We start from the raw sequence: 22,872 nt of genomic DNA, 5'->3' as shown, positions 1-22,872 counted from the left end.
AGAGCTAGCTGATTTAATGACCCTTCATTTAGAGGCCAAGGTTGAAGTGGCTTTTTTTCTTGTCTTCTTTGTAATTGGACTGTTCAACCACAGATAGTCTTATTATGTCAATGATTGCATAACTGAAATGTGAATAAAAGCATTTACCAAACTGTCATATCCATGATAAAACAACAGATGCTGGCAGCTCTAAAGGGAATACATTAGCAGAAGTAAACCTGAAAGATAAAGCCCTATTAGTCATAATGTGCCTTTCAGTTGCTTATTTATGTTAGCAGTTCAGCTTTGAAATAAAGTGAACATAATCCTTATTTATAATAAACTAAGCTTACCTTTGCACTATGGTGTATCTTAAGCAATGATGGCATGTTGACTTTTTTCCTTCAGAAACACGTTTACCTTCACCACACTGATTGGTTTGCTTCCCTGAAAGCCTCCCCCACCTCCAGTTCCGTTACTACAACCCTTCTGGATGTAGAAACGCAACATTTTACATTTGCCCAATGTTTTACTTCACAATTGGTAATATGCTTACTACACTGATACACAGATCCTAAGCCCAAACCAGTTAAAAAGATCTTACTGGAGCGAGTGGTTACTTAGGACACTGGAACAAACAGAAAGGCTGAATTGACTTGAAACATCTTCTTCTTCCTTATTCCTGGAGAGAAAGCCGGTTTAATAAAGGAAGGCAAAGACATTATACAGTGCACAGTGCAATTCAAGAGCTGAACCATCCCAGCGTGTCAGCACTGTAACTACGTTGTAGTAGCTGAGCACATTTGCTTGGGATCGGCCACCATACGGGACTCCAGCTGAGACCTTGCCAGCCTTAAGCGGCGCAGAATTACTTCAGCTGTCTTGAAATCTAAATGCTTTTACATTCCCTTATGACATTCAGTTGTTTTGCAGAAAGACGGCCTTGTTGCCTCATGTTCCACTTGTAATCTGCTATAAACCTTACATCTCTTTCTAAAGGGCTGCTGTCGTGCTTCTCTTCCCATTATGTATTTGCGTAGTCAATTAGCCTTGCTTAGACGCACTTGTCCCTATTGAATTTCTTCAATTTGTCCAGATCATTTTGTATTCTAATCTCGTATTCCTGTGTCCTTCCTTCCCATTTTCTAGATCTGCACTTTTATTAAGCATACTCCCTACTGCTCCATCCAAGTGACTAACTAGGACTGGAAGCAGACCCAGAACCACGTCACGCAGGACAACCTTCCCCAGCACTGAACACTGACAGCACCTCTGAGCACTGCTCACTGTAACCATCAGTATAGTTTTGAAATCTACTTTTAGTCATCATGTGGGTCATGATCAACATCATGTACGCCCAGTCTGCTTTGAAATTTCATATTCAGAATTAAAAGCCAAGATATTTGCTATTTTTCTCAAACTGTAAAACCATTACCTCTACCATATGAGAAAACTAGCCTGTGCTAACTCATTCTCTACAAACATGAACAAATGAAACTCATTCTCTACAAGCTTACTCTGGCCATTGCATTCTTTTCTTCCAGGATATCTGCTGAAAAATTGGCTGCTAACATTATACATGCCTAGATAAATTCAATTATCATTAGATTTGGGTTTGTTTGTTTGGTTGTTTTTTTTCAATTACAAATATGAAGAGACCATATTCCCCACTGGTGCAATCAAAATAAGGCCTAGTCCTTGAACTTGTAAGGCAGGCAGGAATGAGATGGTTAGTGACAATCAGTCAGACTCGTAAGCTGAATAGGCATTCTTACTCAGAGCTTGTTAACAAAATGATTTAACTACACCTTGTTACACACAGTGCTTCACCTGCATTCAGGGTAATCTCAGCTTTCTATCTACAGCTGTTTTACATTTCTGATGACTTGGCATAGCACACAGTAGTCAACCATGCTGTTTTTGAAGTCTGTTTACTGTTAAATGAAGATGCTGGTGACAAACTATGAAAGTAGTGCCATAACATGGATGCTGGTGACAAACCAGAAAAATCAGCTTTCTGCCATAAAATGTTTTGTAGCATTGTGAGATTCCTGTTGAATCTACTACTCTGCTTCACTAGGACACCTGACAAGTGGTTGTGTGTCTTTAGATGTGGAGCGAGGACACACAGCAAACCACTGTCCCCCTCCATCATCCCTTCTGGTGCCCTAGGGACTCCACAGCAGCTCTGCTCATGATGCTGATAGTGATGACAGAAAGAACTATACCACAAATTAAGTGAGACTTTTTTTTTATTTTAAACATTTACAGAGATGGAAATAAATACAAGCAATAGAAGATAAAGAAGGAGCTTTTAAAAGAAATCAATCAAGTCTTCATCAGGCTTCAAAGAGGAAAAATCGTATCCAATAGCTGCTTAAAACTGGCCACCATTTCAAAGGTCAAGGATTAGGCTGAACAGTTATGTAAATAACTAAAGATAAGCATTACAACAAACGAGGATAACACAGATGACATCAGTGAACACACAGCTGTAATAGACAAAGTGGAACCACACTACAACAGGAAAGTCTCATGTATTTACAACATACCTATCATACAAAAAATTTGGAAATATTTAGGGAGTGATTTCTTCTTTGTTCAGCTGTAAGATATAAAAGATACACTGGAGGGTTTGTTGGTTTTCTTCCCCTCCCCAATATCTACAGAATAGTTTTAGCTTTTGGCAAAGTTTAAAAAAACCTTTGTATTGCAAGAATTTTTCATCCAACCTGAACTCTTCTGTGTTTCCATCCTTGCTTATCATCAGCACTGTCATCCACTGGGGCAGTTTGTCAGAAGACAAAGAGTCTGTAAAGTTCTTTACAGTCTTTTATTGATGGTCTGACCTGTAGGTTGGAAAAGTGTCCGTGCGATGAAGCTTCACTGGGCTAGAAACATCTTCGTCAAGTCAGATGCAAAAAAACAGAACATTCAGTAAGACATAGGCACCTTATTCAGCATTTTATAAAGGACTATGTGAACTACACATTACAGCCTTTTAATTAAACTTATCCCTGTTTAATCTGCTGCTCCATCTCAGAAACACCTCCACTCAGATACCCCTTCCCAGTTTCTTAAGAACAGAAAGTTGTATGAAGCAAATTAACTTTTTAAAAATTCTGATTTTGCATTTTAAATTAAAAATGCACTTTAGCTCACAATATTATTATCAGTTCTTCTATGTACATTAGAAAAGAAGACGAGCAAATTCAGAAATCATATATTCCAACTTTGGTGGAAGAAAATTTTTGCATACAAGATTTCAGGTGCCTCTACCACTGAGTGACTGAAATGCTGCTTCATATATATGGAATTATACAAGTCACTACAACAACTACTTCATATTTCTTTTTCTAGTAGTAAGTGAAGCATTTCAGCATTTTGGAAATCTAATCTAATTAGAGGCAGTCGGGGTACCAGGGAAGTAATAGCCCTGACTGCTGAACTAGACAAGGACTTCAATGTATATCCTAATTACAATGTTGGCTGCATGGCTTACTTATTTTACAAAGACTTTTACGCCATTCTCATGATGACAATCTCCTAGCATCCTTTATTTCCAGTTTAACAGGCATGCTATTTCTCTAAATATAAAACAAGTGGTTTGTACCCATACAATCTATTTATCTTCTGTCAATTCAATGGTGAATTATTGTTTTAATAAAGGACTCTATAGTAAGGCACAGTAAGACCAATCCACTGATTGTGTCAGAGTGCTGCAAGCAGTCTTGTTCATGTGTGCCACAGGCTGCCATCAGCAGGTCATCTTCCCATGCCCTAATTTCTTGAACAAATTTGAACAGGCATCTAAGTGCTGCTTTTATTATTCATCCCTCCTCTGCAACATTTGCTGGGTTTAGCTGGTTCTTTTTATGTGCTGCCTGCCCCCTCTAGTGTTGAAAAAAGGAAAACGGAAAAATACTAGCTTTTATGATTTGCTGGAAATCAGAGGACCAGAATGGAATAAGGCTATATATGTCAGGGCTGCCAGCACCTGTAATTTTTAATCACAGCTTGTGATATTCCATGTTACGGAGGTGCTAACCTTTACAATTTCTGGCTTTATTAAAAAAAGTAAAATAAATATCTATCATTCATTGTTCCTTGTGAAATTGCTAGTATCAGAGAGGAGGAAAAAAGAAACCAAAAAAAAAGATGATTCGGAAAGTTTTCCAAACCAGGATGTTTAAAAATATCTGTTTAATGATTTCTGAATGCTTGATGTTGGTAAATGGTATCTCCGTTACTAGAAAGCCCTGCCAGCTCCTGAGGTTTTCTGCTAAACACAGGTTTAGCTGTGGGGGTTTTTTACAGTAGGATGAGGCACCAAGAGCAGGGTTGCCCTTTGGTGCAGCACACACCAGGACTGACCTTCAGGGATGACAGAGAAACAACTTGTATCCTAATGGTGAAGCTGAGCTTCTCGTTCTAATACCCCTGATGGTGAAAGGAAACTGCTTCAGGCCATCTTCATCATCCAAATGTTTAATCAAGCTCAGCCTTTATTCCATACAATGCAAAAATAAAGTTTTGGCAGTTATTGGCTCCTTCCATTTAGTACTGCAGGCTGCTGCACTCCTATTAAGTGTTTAATCTGTTTGCTGCTGGCTTTTTCAAGTAATGCCCTGATCCTGACTTCCCAACTCACCAATACCAACTTCTGTACAAACACTAACTCAGCCAACCCACGTAGCTTAGAGTAGAAGAGTGTGTTTTGAAGTACAAATGGGGTGTTAGTTGTTTGGTGGTTGTTCTTTTTTTTTTTTTTTAATTCTAAAGATACCCATGGCTACAAGATGCTGACTTTGGACCAGCTCCTCAAAGGTACTAAGCACCTGTAGCTCCTGGGGAAACAGGCACAAAGCAACAACAGTGCATGTTAGGTGCTGCAGTTCTCACTGTCTCAGGACACTGAAGTTCAGTTTTGAAAATACCCGAGCAGAGATGGCTCAGGCCAGCACTGCTGTGGAGGCCCCGCTAGCCATCCTTCCCGCAGGCACTGCCCCCTGCATGCTCACTAGCCACTAGATGGCCCTTGGTGACCACGAAGGGACAACTGGGTGCAGAGACCTCCCTGGGGAGCGATTCCTCCCTCTCTGCAGCGTGGGGAGGTTTTCAGGCATGAAGGGATTGAGCTGTGCTCCACCCTGGGCTGACAGCAAGGAAGGGATTTGGAGAAGACATCTGCCCATCTTCAGGCCACGCTGCAATGCATGGTGGGCAGAATTGCAGCTGTTCAAGCAACAGTTTTCTACAACTACTTATCATGGCCATTTCCTTTTACCTTCCCTAATTCAGCTGGTTTTGAGGATGCAGTTGTTTTGGTTGAATGTTAGCAAGTACACAAAATGGATAATGAAGACTGCATCGTTCTTAGTATGAGGCAGCCATCTAAAGGAGAGGGGAGCCAAATGGATGTAAATCTGGCAAAAAATCAGGTGCCATTAAAAGAGTTGGGTAGCAGAAAGGATCGGGCAAACCTTGGTAATTGGCCATCCTGTAAAAATGGTCAGAAAACTTGTCAAATGAAGGATTCCTTTCTAATGGCAAGTAAGGAAAGCACCTCCTGATGTCAACCCCTCTGCCAAGTTGTCCATTTTAAGGCGGGATGTGCCCTTCTCTCCATCAACCAGTGGTGGCAACTGGCTTAGACCAAACATCAGCCTTCAATGAGATCAACAGATATTGAAATGATTCAACAATGCCATGTTCTGATTTGTACAATGACATTTTCCACCCCAGCCCCTTACCTTGCAGACCGTAGAGCTGGCCGGTGCTGTGCTGTCGCGTGATGTGCTGCCAGTAGGCACTGCGGGGCAAGGGCACCATGGTGCTGAGGGACACGGCTCGCTCGCTCATTTTCATCTGAAGCTGCAAAGCAGTAAACTGATGTGAAGGAGACACTCTGAGAATAGCACAACCACTGGCTGCAAGAACTTCTAATGAGATAGCCAGCACAACCTCTGCCTCCCTCCACGAGCCCACCCTACCCGAGCAGCGACAACTAACTCAGGGGTTAGTCTCCACGGGCACACACCACTCAGGTTAGGAGGCCACGCTGCTGTTGCACACCAAAGCTCACCTTGGTGCTCCCCTGGTCCTGGGATAGCACTGCTTCCCCTGAGGGGAGTTTTATCTCAAGCAGCTGAAACAGAAACGGGGAATCAGCGGAAGGTAAGAGTGCCAGTATGTTCCCCCTTTAGCAGCAAAGCCATCAGAGGGTCGGCCCAGCTAGGCAAGCAACTTCCCAAAGCTAAATACAGACTCAGCACATCGTGAACCCAATGGGAGATGTTTCACATGCGTGAGGACAAGTTGTTCTTGTTAGTTTTGAAGTATTTTCTCTTCACCTCCCCTCTCCTACAGCTGAGGAACATGCCAGCTGGATGGCACAGGAGTTCAACAGGAGATAACTGCATTCTTCAGCTGCATTCCTTGAACAAACAGCACATCCAGGTGTGCTGAGAGGAGAGCACACGGGCTGCAGTGCATTGCTGGAAGCACATCTCACACTTCCCCCTCCATACAGGGTCTTCAGCTACATTTTCCTACATAATCACAGCTGTTATTTATACTATACTTAACTCAAAAATGCATGAGAACTGACTACTTTAGGGCTTTTTTTTTTTCCCCATGAATTCAGCAAGGTGTATGTGCAAGCTGATAAAAAAATATTTGGATTTTACTTCACAGTACAGCTAAAATTCTCTTCCCAAAGCTTGGGAAAACATCAGTTCAAATATACCAAGACTTCACTTGACTTTTCTAATTTATAAAGACAGCTTTTTACAAAAGAGTAAGTTTTACATTTACGTTTCACAAAACCTGAGGTGAAAGGACCTTTTACAAGATACTCTGGAGCAAAAACAAACAGGTGAAGCAAGCACAGAAAAGAGGTGAGGGCTGGCTGTATCCGAAGAGACCCATTTCCAAGTTTTTTAAAGGTGCCATCTACCTTCAACCTCCTCTCTGTATGGTGGACACTGTGCCTGTGATGTGAAGGTAAAACAAAACAAAACCAAACACAGATCAACTCCTGCTCTTAAAACACCCACCTCCACGTCAGCTGGATGTGAATCAGTGCACCATGCAAGGTTCCACCTACATCGTACAGCATATTTATTACAGCTCCTTCACTAAAGCCCCGACACCCTTAGCTGTGTCACCACACAGACCTCAGCACCATGGAAACAATCAATGATAGATATTTTACTGAAAATAAAAATCAGCAGAGCATTGTGAAGATGGCATTTCTGGGCTGTAGATATCTTTTTTTGGTGGTTCCATTTATTGGCGTGTTGGGCAGCAAGCTAAGGCACTTTGAGCAACAGTTCAGCTGTCAGGAGGAGTGCAAAAAAAACAATAGGCAATTTTGAGTGAGGAAAAAAAAAAAAAAAGAAATTAAAAAAAGGAGATATGGCTAGAGAAAGATTAGCTGAAGACACGGAAAAAGGCCAGAAGGGGTGTCCTTCCTGAACTCAATCAGCAGCAGTAAAAATTAAAAACCATACAGCTGGAGATAAGAATTAGTATATTATGTCCTGAATACACAGCATTTCATCAAAACACCTTGGACTGTGAGCAAAAGGCAGCTTTAATGACGATTGATTTCATTCTTACAATTAACCTACTGTATCTCTGTGGCAACAGAAAGAGTAGGAATAACTTGATAATGACCTGGCTTTATGCCACAGAAGCACCTGGCACCGTAAGCAGGTCGAAAAGTCAGAATTAATATGCTGGAACACACATCTGCGAGCAGAGCGCCAGGTGGGATGTGTGACTCCACATCCCGTCAATACAACAAATAAATTGTTAACTGAAGGGCATCTAATCCATAGCCTCTCACCCTCTTCTGCCCAGAGGTGAAGGAGGATGCTGAAACCTGAAAGGAGATCAGGATCCCCAAAGCAGTTCGAACGCAGCTCCCTGCACACCTGGCAGGGATCAAGTTATGTTAAGTCACTCTTAAACCAAAGAAGCAGCAAAGATATGAGAACTGGTGAGGGACAACACAAAGCCACCCCGCAGCTCCAGTGGCTACAAGAGATTTGCAGAGGAAAGGAATGGAGAAGCAGCACTTGCAGCCATCAGCAGTCAGTGCCAAGAGCAGCTGGGCAGCTGCTGTGCCACCTCTTGTCATTTCTTGTCACCTGAATGAGAGATGTACAGAGCTATACTAAGGCAGTTTGCTGAGCTAAGGCACAGGTCTGGGTCAAACACAGAGTGCAATTAGTCCCCATAAGTCCTGGAGGCTCAGGGAAGAAAGACTAATATTTTCTTTCTTGGATCCCACCTTAACAAACTGGCAAAATTGCATTAAAAATTAAAGAAATTAAAAAGTACTGCTGAGAAAAGAAAAAAAAAATCAAAAAAGAACCAACATAAAAACACAACCTCCCCACCCAAATGTTGGAGTGTGTGTGGATTTACATTCTTCTCAAGTTAGCTGTGAACATGGATCCAAAAGGAAAGAAAAGAAAGATGATTTAAGATTTGTTAGGTTTGGTTGGTTTCCTCAGGCTGGACAATCCAATTTTCAAAGATTTTTCAGAACAACTTGCACTAGGTAAACCTTCATCTTGAAATCTAATTGATTTTGATTGATGTATTCAATCAAAATCAATTAGAATGGTAATTGCTTAAGAAACATTTGCTAAATTCATTACAGCAAAACTACAGTATAGTAAACTAATAGAAACAACTTCAGAAATTAAAGGGCACTAATGTATGGCTGCCATTTTGACTACTATCCATCTTACACTAATACTCAATATTCTCCTCTTGTTTCTAAAGTTAGTGAGCATCATTTCCACTCTTAATTGTGAATCTCTGTGGAAGTGGTCAGAGAGAAAAGCCAGCTCCAGCCTGGACAGAGGCACATCAGATGTATCAAGTGCAAAGTGTACACCTGAGTTGCTGAGAAGGAAAGAAGAGTCAGGGAAGGCTGCTGGTAATCTGGCTGATAATATCTTTTTATGAAGCACTGAGGTTTAGCTGCCAAAACTGGGAAGCTCACTGTTATTACTTCTTAGTGAGATGTCAAGTTGTAATCTTTTTTAAAGCAGCCTGAACTGAGAGCTGGCATAAATGACAGCAGTCAAGTCACAGCACTGCTCCCGTCAGTTTTCATGGCAACCAAATACTCATGAAAATATAACCTGAATAGATATTATCTTTCCATTGTCTGGCAATGCAAAAGTGAAAGGAAAGAGACAGTTGGATGAGATGAGTTACCAAATGACCAGAATGGCTTCACGCATCACCAAGTAAAGCCAGCTCTTTCTTCCCTTTAAAAAAAGAAAGGAAGAGATATTTGATTTCACTGAAAAGGAAAATAAATGAAACCCACTTGTGGAAGTGTCACAGACTCTGGTCAGCATATGCTCAGACCTCAGCAGAAAGCAACAGCACATTAACAGAAAGTGTCAGGGTGAGGTTCCCACCTGAGGAACCACTATTGCATCAATTTTCCACATGCATTTCAGGAGCCAGAGCCAGTTATAGTCACAAACTGAACCAACATACTGTAATATAAAGACAGTGACTGCTAGGGAGGTGATAGACACATTATAGCCCACATTCTCAACAGTACTTGGCAGCTTTATTTCACTCTGTCATCATGGGATATTCAACTCCCCCTCCCCTTTTTTTGTTTCCACAGGCTCCAGGAGCCCTCAGGTAGCTTAATGCCATCTTCACCTTACTCTCGGATAATCATATCACTGGTGTAGCAGTGGTCAGGATTACAGGAGCAAACAGAAGACACTCAATTTAGACTTCATTTCTCACTACCGTATCTCCTACTTCCTTCATTTATTTACCCTTTCTGTAAATAATAGCTCAAGCTTCACTGAAACAAAAATTCACTCAGGGTAAATAATTCTTGGAGATAGGAACAATATAGACAGCCGAGCATGAAGTTCAAGCATCTAAAATGAACTCCTTGTTGAGGCGTTCAAAGGCAGAAGAATAATACAGAGAAAATCAATCAATCTGAACAAAGATGTACTTTGCAAATATTTTGTAATCATCAAAATAAGCCACCTGAGTTCTACACTGATACAATGATTCTCTGTCTCGAACCTCAGAGAAGCCACCAAGTCTTACTGAGTATTTTGGAACCAGACAACGTTTCTATGACAGACTTGGGAAACTTGCATTCAGAGGCATATGAACTCATCTGAAAAAAATATATTCTGCTACTAAATTACAGGACTTTCAGTTCACCAGGAATATGTTCTTATGCCCCACTTAGCACTATAGGGTCTATAAATTTAGATTTAGGGATTGTGGTTGGACATAGTGTTCATGAAAAAGCTTTTAGAGATTGTGCAGCTGCTCTCTATTGAAATCTATAGCAACTGTGCATCTGTTGAGTCTAATGGCACTTGTAAGACAGAAATTTTACAGTACAGCATCAGACATCATCTATTAAAGATGCTCTTACATAAATGTAAAACCAACAAATATGAAATTGCCTGTAAGCTTATTCACTGTTGTTACAGAACTTGTCCCTGGTTTTTAAAATTAAATTGTGCTCTCAACAGGTTACTCAATCACTTTTGATCCTGGTGGGCTGCAAATGTTAGCTCGTTATGCTGAGTTAGCATAGGTTAATTTTAATCTGCTTAATTTAGTTACTGTTTGAGTACTTGTATCATCTACCCATCTGTCTCAACTTAGATAATTTTGGCTATCTTTGAACAAGAGCTCCCTTCATTAACTAGAACGAAAAGGTTCTTGGTTTTAAAAAAAAGTCAAAACCAGCAAAGATGGTGCTAGATGATACTTTACTGGGAAAAGGAAAAATGCCAGTGCTGCTGGCTCCATAATTCACTTCCTAGTTCTAATGTTTTTGAAAGAAAGCAAGCAAAGCATCAAGCTGTTCCTAGTGAAACTGGAAGTGCTAGGAAAAGCAAGTGGTCTAAATAGACCCAGGGCAGATGCTGTCACAAGAAAGGCTCCGCGTCAGGACTTTATCCTCACAGACACAGCGCTCTCCCACAGGCTTTACAGAAGTGACCACGTTGTAATGACACCAGCCAGAAGTTAACAGAGAAGCCTCAGCTGAACACTGATATATCACAGTATATATAGTGTGCAATTTATATACAAACACTAACCAGTCCCTTTCCTGTTCAAAGTAAAGACATTGTATGACCCATATAAAACCAAAGCTGAATTTGGCTCACTTTCCCATTTCAGTTATCCCACCTGCTCTACAAACATCAAAATTACCCATTTGCCTGAATGCTTAGCTGAAGCAATCAGTTGTTCAGTCCACAAAATTGGTCAGGACATTTGGAAAGAGTATCCTGCTGCTCCTTCTCTCCTCATTTGCTCCTCTTCATCGGACTGTTATTAATAGAATTAACTTCCCTATCATATATTCTGTCTCATGTCCAAGAAAGTGGAAGAATTAAAAGAAATACAAGTACTTAAGAAAATTTTTTCCCTTCTCCATTCCCTCAGCATCCACTCTCATATCTTCTCAAGTTTCCACAAATAGTAATGGTATTTTCTATTTCATCCCAGCTGGGTCATCCAGTTAATACTGGGATAATTCATCACAACTTATCCCTGAAACCAAGATGTTAGTAGAATTACTGAAAGGATTAGACATGGATGCAGATAAACAGCAGTGCTTATGTTTACAAGAAGAAAAAGACATAAGTCTTGTTGCAGATTACATAAACCAAATTACTACTGCCTGGAATAGAGATGTTGTTTATAGTCAAGTTCTTCCACAGTTGTCCATTCTGGATATTTTATGTATTCCAGAAAGTCTGTTATCTTCAGGATACTAATTTTGCTGCCAGGGTCATCCTGATAGTCCTCGAGTGTAGAGATCAATTGTGATATGGGATAAATAGAACATTACTTTTCACTCTACAGGCTTCATAACAACAACAAAAACAAAAAAAAAAAAAACTCCCAAAAGTTAATAAGATGCTGAAACTCATTAGGTACAAGTGCCATAAAACTGCCTTCCCTAGACATAATGCTTTTAGACATCCCACACTATCTTTTCTCAATCTCTATGTTAGTAACCTACCAGCCACGTGTGTCATAAAACAAGTTTTGGATACAAAAACCACATGTGCAAAACAGACATCCACTGAGAGATCAGAGAAACATCTAGTCTTTCCGCATAGTTTAATCTGAACCATATGACTCTTTCCAAATCATCCTTGGAGTATAGACATCAATTAGCAAATGGAAAACTGAGCATGAGCCACAACATTTTGCAAATAGATTGATGAGAAATGCTTCCAAACAAAGTCATGATGCTGATTAATCAAAGGAACCCAATAAGAATGTGCAGTGACAGGAGGTTTTCATCTCTGTATTAATTCACACTTATTGATAGCTTTGCAAACACAAAAATCAAGGACTATGTTTCCCTGTTGTTTCGATTCTTGAAAAGCAATCCCAGTTATATATATTACCCTAAATATTATAATCAAGCAGAATTTAATAAGAGTGATAATCAGACTGCTTATTATCTGTGAATCAAAACTTAAAATCACATTGAAGAAACACTGTTCATTGGTGCCCCATGGGAAATAACAAGCCTAATGAGCAGGCGTACCATTGAATTTTTCACACTCTGCAACAAGCGCTCGTGTTGTTCTGCTATGGCCAAAGCAGCCGAGTGAACCTTCTGATAGATCGCTTCCCCATCTCTGGTCTGAAAGATGAATAGTCCTTCTCCTGTGTCACACATCCTGCCAAAGCAAGAACAGATGGGATCCACTTGTGAGATTTAAGTTTACAGGTCACCACGAACAAGAAAAACTTTACCATGCTGCTCTAGAAGCACCATTGCACAAGCAGTAAGAAAACAAAGGCTGTTGAAATATGGAAAAAAGTTATCTAAAAGACTTTGCATATGGGTCTTAGCAGCCCTGGTCCAATCTTACTATTTTAGCCCATATTTGTATTGCTCTTGACAAACATGGACTCAGCTGAGTACCACTGATCTACCATAAATGCTTAAACTCTAGAGAGTTCATGCACAAGACCCAGACTTTAAATATTTAGACGCAGTCTAGAATCTATGCCAGGTAGGATAAATTTGTCTTCCCCTTTCAGACTTTTAACACCACCTGTAATGAGTTTTGCAGAGTTCTGTCTTCCACTTGAAACAAGAAATACATATCCTCAGCATCCCAATTGCACTGTCCTATCATGGCTAATGCATGATCAGCTAAATAAAAATGTATCCTTTCCCCTCCCCAGAGGACTAAATTCTGCAGTAATATGAAGGATGGACATTTAAATGCCTCTTCCCTTTCCAGATAATTTAATTGTACGATCTGTTTCCTTTTCCTACTGTAATTCTTTAATGTGCCTATCTAAAATAATACATCCATATTCCTTAGAAAGGATTTGATAATTTACTTCAGTAAACAAGTGTTCCAACTTCAGCCAAAGACTTTCAGCTCACTAAGACTGAGCTGCAGGAAGCTATATAGAACAACTTATCTAAAACAAGGAATTGCATTTGAATGTCTTAAAAATCCATTGGTGAAAAAAATGGAAAACAGGAATATAATAAATGGAAAACAGGAGTCCCTTCTCCATTACTTTAGTTTGCTTTTAGGAAACAACTTGGCACTCACTACTCTCAACTTCAAACTCCACTTCTCCTAGTACAGAACCCCAAAGGCCCACGCTGTGCAAATTCTGGAATGATGTTCACCCTTTCTTCCCAGATCTGTCCATCCAATTCTCTGGCTCATATACAGCTCTATTTAAGAACAACCCTTATACAGTAATATACAATGCTGTCAGCCTCCACCCTGCAATCCCCTGGGATACCTCAGCTCTCCCATCCCCATCCTCAGGCACTGTTATTTGGCAGCTGCTTCCATTCAAGCTGTAACCTGGGATTAAGAGGGGTTTTTACTTGGTTTTATATATGTTTCAATATTTTTTTTTATTATTTTTCTTTATCAGAGGACACAGACTAGACTCTGTCCGAAGACAAGCTCTCATGTCCTTCAACAACCTTCAGAACTGCTCTAGAGCATCATCCAGCACCACCAAGGAAAGCAATGCAATATAGTCAACACACACCTACCTCCCTGCTTCAAAGGTGAACCAAGAGGGGTCCCGCCCGTAGCGTCGGAGGGCACTTAATGGCCAAGAGATGAGTTTGACTCTGGGATTCTGGATGTCCCAAAGACAGATATTCTCAAATGTTATCTGCAAGGTACATTCCCCATGCACATCTAAATTAGGGGATGGCATCAAATACACATTGAATCTCTCTGGGAGAAAAACAAAAGGTTAGTCTAAAATCCCTGCCCATTAAATGTGCAAGTCATTAAAGGAATTTCTTACTTTCCATCTCTAATACAAGATCTTATTTCCACTTAGAACAGTTCATTCAAAAACAGAGACTCAATTCCTTCCAGTAACTCAGTAAATTCTGACTCAAAAAGTCAGAATGCTGAACTCAAAGGGTGTCAAACATTTGCGTGTGCATTCAGACATGGAAGAGAACTGCACTATCATAATCCTGATATTTGCAAACAATTAATGAAGTTGTGTGCATGAATAAATACATTGCAATTGCATTTATGCATGTAATTAGTCAATTTGCATAGGAAAATAAAGTATCCATGGGCTCAGGTTCTGCATGCAATTACTATTATTTATTATTTGCTTTACAATGCTGCCAAAGAGCTCAGTCACAGACTGAAACTGCTGTGCAGACATCATACAAGAAAACACACACCAAAAGATTATCTCCATCTCCAAGATCAACTAACTTTTCTGAGAAAGAAAAGTACCACACCAAAATAATTCTCGTTACCTTACTTATTATCTCTGGTAGCAATTAAAAAACAGAAAAGCCAAAAAAATCACAAACAAACAAAAACAATCCCCACAAAACAGGAAGGACGACTTGGAAAAACAAATCTGCTCCAATTTATTTCTGATATTCATATGCACAGCCCCAAAGACTTTAAAATAATGCAGTGAAAGATTTAAAAGGTCAATATTGCTGTACCTACCGCTCTGCTCCCTCTCTACTCCAGATGCCAACAAGTCAGGCTCTCCAAGGCTAATGTCATTAATTCGTGTTCCAAGACACTCCATCTGCAGCACCTTGCACCACTCATCTGCCTCAAGTTCTGTATAAATGCCCAGAAAATCTGTGTGTAGGTATAATACATTTATAATTTCACAATTAATGCTCTTATATTTTCTAATGTGCGTTGCCATTTTACGCACCTGACTCACAAGCAAAGGTTTTCGATGTGTCATCATTGAAATAAATTCCAACAGCATGCTTCTTTGTGCTTTTTGGCATTCGTAATATATCCTTCACATTATTGAGCTCTGTGACCTGAAAAAGCACAATTTGGAGTTTTAATTAGGAGCTTGAAAAGCTATACATCCATTATTGACTGAAGAGGGAGAGAAAAGAATTATATCGTGTTGCAAAGGACAGAGAAAAGGAGAGCATGAACATGCCTATGATTGCTCTTAAAGAAATGGAGCCTTGACATGAATCACCTTAGACAATCAACTTGAAGACCTTGGATGATGAAGTAGCCACGTCCTTCACTTCTCTCTTGTCTGTAGGCGAGCTTCAGTGCAACACCATCTGAACAGGATTTTAGCTAAGAGGCAGGCAGAATCAAAACTCACTCCAGTTTAATAAATATTTACATGAGGGACATGAGAAAGACCAACCTTATGTAGCAAAAGCAAAGAGAGGTGAAGATAAAAAACTAAAGGATTCACCCATTTGTAGGAGCAAGTCCAATTCCAATACAGCTTTCATCATGGAGGACAAAACTGTAAGTATGGTGAAGGGCTGCTCTCTAAATTATTTTTTTGATGAAAAGTTGAGGATTTGTTAGAATGGTCCATTAAAAAAAAAAAAAAAAAACCACACAACACATAGTTTTGATTATTAGAAAGCTTTTTAGCTTTAAAGATTCACAGACATCTGTTGCTTGGTTGACAAAAACTGATTGGAAAAACAGCTTTCACACCAAAAAAATACACATGTATCTGTTACCTTGTATATAGCTTTAGTAAATACAGACTACAGTTGATTCGTATTTCTAACTTCCACTTTTCACCCTCACAATGATAAGTAACACTCCTAAATTTGACTGAGGAGGAACTCTTCATTATTTAAATTTCTTTTAATATAAACACTAGCACCTAAACAGGAAATCAAGAAGTTATATTTAAATGTTCATTATCAGAAAACATTTCAATGATTTTTTTACATGGTAGGGGTTGAAGAGAGAAAGAGGGGGAATTTAACAGAAATGTTCTCAAAGCTGTACAACCTAACAACTTCACTACTTTGGTGTCATTACTTCTGTGAAACAGTCTCCTATCAAACTTTATCAACTCTAAACAAAGAAATGCAGCAATTTTCTTATAGGTAAGACTCAGGAAGTATAAAGAGTTACCAGTGTGGTAGGGTCCAGCAACAGAAACCTATACAACAGATGCTCTAGAGCATCTTGGGTTCACCAGCACACCTGCTGCATCTCTTCTGGCCCTTCATCCTAAATTGCTTTCTTCTTGGAGTCAGTTTATTGCCTACTCCCTTCCAGCATAGGAGAACAGACAGCCAAAAATCACATTTTCAAGGAAGATCCCTGAAAAGGTAACCCTACTGTGAATGGAAGGAACAAAGAGCAGTTGGTGGGCAATATCTCCCCAAAATAAAAATAAATAACAGATACAATGTCTGGAAATGCATTCTGTAGGCAGTAGCAGAAGAAAGTAATGGAAGGAATATCCCATGGGGAACACACCAAACCTTCTGCATAGCTGTCAAATTTAGAACTCAGGTTTTTATAGCCTCCAGGTTCAAGATTTGAGAAGTGTCAAAATTGAGACTTCCTAATTGTGCTTAATTTTGCATGAGCATTTTTTACTCTTCCAGGAAATCCTGTGATGGAAGCACATCCCCCAGTGCTAACGAGACAGCGACAAACTCATTGTTAAATATGACAAATCTGTCATAACCTATTCCCATCGTGTTCAGCACATGACAGGTCAAGCACAAATTGCCAGATGCCAAGTTCAACTCTCATATTTTTCTCATATGCCAAGAAAAGATTCAAATACAAGAGGAAAAAGAGCTCTAGACTTTTTCATTCAGGACAGCAACTACCTTGACATTTATACTAAGCACATTTACATTTTCTGCAAGTGAACATACTAATGAAATTTTGTACCTACGAGTACAAAAGTTAGCAGAAGCAGAACGTACGCATACATTTTGGTAATGAATCATTTAGCTATCTAGGATTTGTCCTAATGGAAAGCTCATTTCTTAAAATCAGGCATGTCACAGTCCTACTGCCGGATCTCCCGGTAATTGCCTCTAGTGTGATGAATCCCAAGGATGCTGTGACAGGGCTCAGAGAGATCATGAAAGGTTTATATTTGTCAGGGAACAGCACACTGCCTCTCCATGCCAGCTCAGGAGCCAAAAGCACATTCAGCAGTTGGGAGGCTCAGAAGTACCAACTGGTCGGCTGCTGCCCATGCCCCCCGTCAACCCCCAGTGATGGGTGGCACGTGGAGACACCCTACACCCCAGCAAGGGAGGCCAAGGGCACTTCACCGTGTGGGTGGCTGCTTGCTACTGCACAGGGCTGCGAAAGAAAAACAACCCACTCAAACAATATCACTAATGACCCTGTGTTCAGACTGCCATGCACCTCCAGGCCAGATGGGAGCAGACGTTCATAACACTGCTGGGAATGTGAGAAGGACAGGAATAGAACATTTGCTTTGTCTGCCTACAGTAAGGGAGGGACATTTTTGATCACTGTTTCTTTTACTATGACTCCAACCTTGTACATCTTACATTCACCACACCTATCATCCCTAAGACTACACTCTAGCCCCCAAGTTGTCATGTTTTATTCTCATTAGGGCTGCAAGCTGCAACTACCGGCCAACCTACCTACATGAGCTTCTGCAGTCTCTACATCCCTGGCACAGAGTATTCATCACCCATTTCCTCTCATTTCTGTACTACTAGAGATATCCTGTACTCTCCAGTCTCTGAACTCTAATCTCCAGCTCACCCCTACGCACCCAAAGCCTTCCAGCCTGGCACACTGATGCTTATGAGTCATATCCACATTGCAGCTCTGGGACTGCACCACCGCTGAACCCAGCCGCAGGGACTGAGAGTTGCTCCTCAGATACCTACAGTCTCCCTCCAGGCTAGGGCTTCACACCAGAAGCAGCTGGTCATCCCCACAAGATCCACCCGGCACACAGAGTATGACAGCAGCCACAGATATGCCTTGCAACCAAGCATTTTCTTTCCTTAGGTCTCTCAGTCAATAAAAGTTTCACCAAAAGTCACACAGCAGCTCTTCCTCCATCCTATGGCCCAGCACAGCAATCTCGCCTCTCCTCCACCCACTTTTGCTACCGTCACTTCAGTGAACCATTAGGGAGCTGTGCAAAACTCAAGGTGTCCAGGAGTATGGTGGCTGGGTGGCTTGACCTCAAGACAGCATAACTCACAATTCCTGCCCTTTAGAAACTACTAAATACAAAAAAGAGCACTAATATAAAAGCACCATTATTTTGGAGCTGAAATAATTTTTCCCTTCTTATCATAAATTCCTCTCAAAAGCCCGTTAGTTACTGCAGCAAAGTACTTCTTTGTAATCTCAAATGCAGAGTAATATATTCCAATTGAGATATAGCAAGAAACAACTCATGCTTGAAGTCCCAAAGTTCATCTTTCTGAACAGAAAAATTTGTTTTAATTTCAATACACCTTCACCTACATTTGCTTTTTATTACTGTACCCCCTCTAAGCATACTGTGTTATGAAGAAGACAATGCAGGTTAACCAAGACATTATTTATTCCCTCATCTATTGCCTTTGCAGTATTCACAGTGGTCTATTTTGCTTTTCTGGGGTGCCAACCAGCAATTAATTCATCTTTCTAAGCAAAAACTCTCCCTGAGTCAACATAAGAGCAGAGGATGATGACAGAGAGCACACAAGTGTGCCACTGACCTGGGTGTTTGTGGAAGGGAAACTCAGACTGATGGGCTCTTCCCTGGGTGTGCAGGATGGGTGTACAGGGAAGGGAGGAAGGAAAAAGGGGTACAGAGATGGGGTGAACATGAACAATTTAATTATAGGAGGATTATTTTTTTTAGTGTGTTTATAAAGGTCTATCCTAAGTCCCTTCTTCATCACTTCACCGGACCTTCAAGTGCTACATGCTGGGAGAAGGGACAGGACGGGGTCCCAACGTAAGTCCATATGCTGCAGCAGTGCTCAGTAAGTCAGATAGTTACAGGAATCCCCTTACGCCCCGTGTGATTGCAGACTCGCTGCACAGCAAAGCACAGCAGCCATGTACCAAAAACACACTCCAAGAGCCCTGGCTTACAGCCTGGTCAAGTAAAAATGCAGGTGATTTCACCTCTTGGGTGATAACTTGAAGAAATACTGAAATCAATAGTACTGTGTCATTAATTTTACTGATCATCAAATCCTTTGTAACTCATGTTTTAGCTTTGAACTGGGAAAAAAAGGGTATTTATATTTGGAGGAATTCTAGCTCCAACATTTAGTAGCTCTTGGGTTATTTTGTGCAGTATTGACTGCTTGAGAGCTCTTGTATAACGACATTTCACAGGGCACGGTCTCAAAGTCCTCACACGCATCTGAAGATTTCCTGATGGCACTTGCTTCTTCAGAGCTGCACCAAAGCATCTCCCTTTGAAGTGTGGCAGACAAGTAGCCCCCAGTTCTGATCTCTCACTCAGGTCTGAATGTCTCCAGTAATATGCACATACTTTAATCTCCTCCCTGATAGTTTCAGACTATGTTTGTCTTCAGTACCAGACCTAGCAGACACAGGTTGATTAACAGAGGGACAAAATCTGGCACTCTGGGACTCCTTCTGAAGTCAGTGGTACAAGTGTTAGCATGTAGAAGAGTTGCTTCCATTCAGTCTTTCAGCTCATGCATGTCTTCTATCCTGGGTACACAATCTTGTGGCACCTGATTTTTATGTCTGGCAAAAATACATTCAATAAGCAGCTGCCCTCTCTTCCATTTTGGGGCTGAATTTTCACCTCTCAGAGGTTCAGAGGTACTCTAGCACAGTAATAGCCCCTTTGGGCAAGATCCAGCTTCAGCCAAGAAGCTATTCCTGCTGCCAAGGCTCCACAGTGCACCGGTGCTCCCAAGGGAGAAGTTGTCTAAAGATCACTTGGTAGCTGATCTGCTGTGTCACCCAGCAAGGTGCTTCAAAATGCCATCATTATCCCAGGTGCCTAAATAGCCTTCCTGTTGCTCACCCTTGTGCAACAGATTGTTCAAATTGCCTGGCACATATGCACCAAATTCACACTGAAGGAGTGGCAGGCTGCTAACATCCCCTCTACTGTGCTTTTGGAAAGGAGTCAGGAGCAGATACCAAACACCTGCAAATATTTGAGGCTGAAGTTTTCTTTTTGTTGGTTCGTGGTTTTTTTTTTTTGTGTGTGTGTTTTTTTGCAGTTTTTAAAAAACTCTCCTCCTGTCAGGCTCTTGCAAAACAGTCTTTTCATGGGTTTTAGTTTAATTTCTGTTTTATCTGTGCAAGATTAGTAAATAATGTATATTTATAAACTTAATTCTAAAAAGGTGGGTAAACCACAAATATCAGACCTAAGACAGTATTAACAGAGAAATCACAAGAAGAATAATTATATTTTGTTAGGGGTTACAGACCTCCCTTTGCATACTTCTCTGCTCCCCTTTACTTTCAAGCCTCCTTTATGTTAAGATGACAATCCATACAATTGAAATGCATTTCTTTAGATTAAAAGCTAAATACTTGCAGAGCTGTGTGGTAAGAGTTCTGAACTAAGAACGGGGATTAATCATTCATTTCCCAACCGACAGCACAGAGCTTCACCCTGACCAGATACACTCAGACAAAAATTCTTCCGTTATTCCCATTCCCTTCAAAAATATGCCAAACACACAGTTCACTAAAAAGGGTGTTTAGCATTCAAATTATTGTTTGAATTGGTACATAATTCTCAAATACAGGTAGCCTTTCAGGGCACAGCACAAAGGAGTTTATTTATTGCCTACATAACTGCCACATTCAATGGTTTTCAAGTATTTTGGGTTTTAATCTTAATTAAGGACTTCATGGTTCTGTCTTGGCTTCCTGAAAACTCCCATGATGAGTACAGGTAGAATGCTTGCCAGGATATGCCAGGGGAACATTTAATGGAAAATGCTGCTTCAATTCCAGCCCAGTCCTGCTTATAGGATTTGCCAGTACATATCTAACTTATTAAGTAGATAGGTACATAACATACTGACATTTTATACAGTTTTAAAAATATTTAGTAAAAAATGTAAATACATATACACAAATAAAATCTACAGCCATGCCTATATCTCCCTTTCTTCAGTTGGAAAAATCATCAGCTGCTAGTTTTCACTTGCTCACATACAGAATCACACACACTTACCACAGCCCTGGTGTAGTCCAACACTGCCTTATTAGAATAAATTAAAGCCAGGAACAACTACCAGATTTAGAGACTCAGTTTTCACCATTACTCTCCTTCACTCACAGGTTCAGCAGACAAATGGACAAGATCTGTCCTTCCATGTGGAAGGACACGCACCTGCACTGCAAACTTGCAATGAGCCTTGCCGTATGGCATTATAGTGAAGACACCAAAATATCCTGACAAGTTACTTTAATTCTTTTAAAGCCTCAAACTAGACATTTCATTCATAGTAAGTGATAGTAATCATTAAGATAAATGTTTAACAGCCAGTTATTAGCAGAGTGGTCATACTTTAAACATTTAATTTGCTACCGATACAGTTTTGCATTAGCAAGCTTGGAAAACAATTACAAATTACACAATTCAATTTTCCAAATGGATTATTCCATAACTAGACAGAAAGACTGTTTAAATTACTTCTGCTGTTTCAAGGCAAGATTAATACAATCGGATTAAAACTTAGATTCCCCTCGAGGAATCAGTATATTCCTGTCAGCAGTATGCAATTAGTTGGGTTTGTATTGGAATTTTAAGGATTTTTCTGGCACATTGCAAAGTGAAAAGTCACTCGGAGAAATAAGAATTTCTTCCTTCCTCCAATATTATTTTGTTAAAGCATATGGCGATTTGTGGTTGATTATTTACATTTAACAAGTGAAAAACAGACAACTACCTGAAAGGCAACGCTCTGCGTAGATTTTGTAGCCTGGATCCTAATTATTTGCTCTCCCTTGGGGGACCAAATGAATTAAGTGGGCAATTTGCTTTGTGTATGCAAATTTCCAGTTCACTTAATAAGCTACAGATGACAGTTCTCAAATGACCGGTACTTTAGGACACTTTAACCTTTCATTTTTTTAAAAAATAGAACACAATTAGAAAGTATTTAAAGGTCAATATTCTACAAAAAAAAAAAAGTACTTATTTCTTTTGCTGTTTTAAACTTCCATCAGCAAGGATGTCAAAATTCAGCCCCTGGTGCAGGGCTGCAGAAGAGGACACATACATTATGCATTCAAACGCAAACAAGTCGGACCCCCATTATAACAGAAATATCACTGAGACATCTCAGAAACACTGCTTGTGACCCAGACTTCAGATGGATAAGGGGGAGACCTTGACTGCATTAAGGTGCAAGGAGATGTTTATGGTCTCAGAACACAGCAGCTCAGCTCCAGTGACTGGTACCACCGTGGTGCCAACAGAACAAGTGCTCTGGACAGCCTCTTTCCACTAATAAATGGAAGTAACATTTGCTCTTTAATTTATCACAGGAAAAAAAAAAAAAAAAAAAAAAAAGCAGCAAAATGAAACAATTTAACACTTCAG

General features: G+C 40.2%; 1 protein-coding gene across 4 annotated transcripts in view; it reads right to left on the bottom strand.

Moving 5' to 3' along the window:
* Positions 1-2,244: 2,244 nt before the first annotated feature.
* Positions 2,245-22,872, bottom strand: part of DOK5 (docking protein 5) — a 44,506-nt gene continuing 23,878 nt past the window's right edge. Inside the window, exons 3-9 of one of the 4 annotated variants that reach the window (XM_042801296.1) lie at positions 15,232-15,346; positions 15,012-15,152; positions 14,072-14,261; positions 12,578-12,713; positions 6,065-6,127; positions 5,733-5,853; positions 2,245-2,880 (exon numbers count right to left, since the gene is read on the bottom strand). In XM_042801296.1, the coding sequence (XP_042657230.1) occupies positions 2,813-2,880; positions 5,733-5,853; positions 6,065-6,127; positions 12,578-12,713; positions 14,072-14,261; positions 15,012-15,152; positions 15,232-15,346 (834 nt within the window). In that variant the 3' untranslated portion in view covers positions 2,245-2,812. The remainder of the gene's footprint in view (positions 2,881-5,732; positions 5,854-6,064; positions 6,128-12,577; positions 12,714-14,071; positions 14,262-15,011; positions 15,153-15,231; positions 15,347-22,872) is intronic. The other 3 variants (XM_042801297.1, XM_042801298.1, XM_042801299.1) reach the window with 3 other exon arrangements.

This window comes from Tyto alba, unplaced genomic scaffold (genome assembly GCF_018691265.1).
Source record: "Tyto alba isolate M040663 unplaced genomic scaffold, T.alba_DEE_v4.0 Super-Scaffold_33, whole genome shotgun sequence".
Taxonomy (NCBI): Eukaryota; Metazoa; Chordata; class Aves; order Strigiformes; family Tytonidae; genus Tyto; species Tyto alba.
The sequence above is the reverse complement of the archived record's forward strand: the minus strand, read 5'-3'. Positions and strand labels throughout refer to the sequence as shown.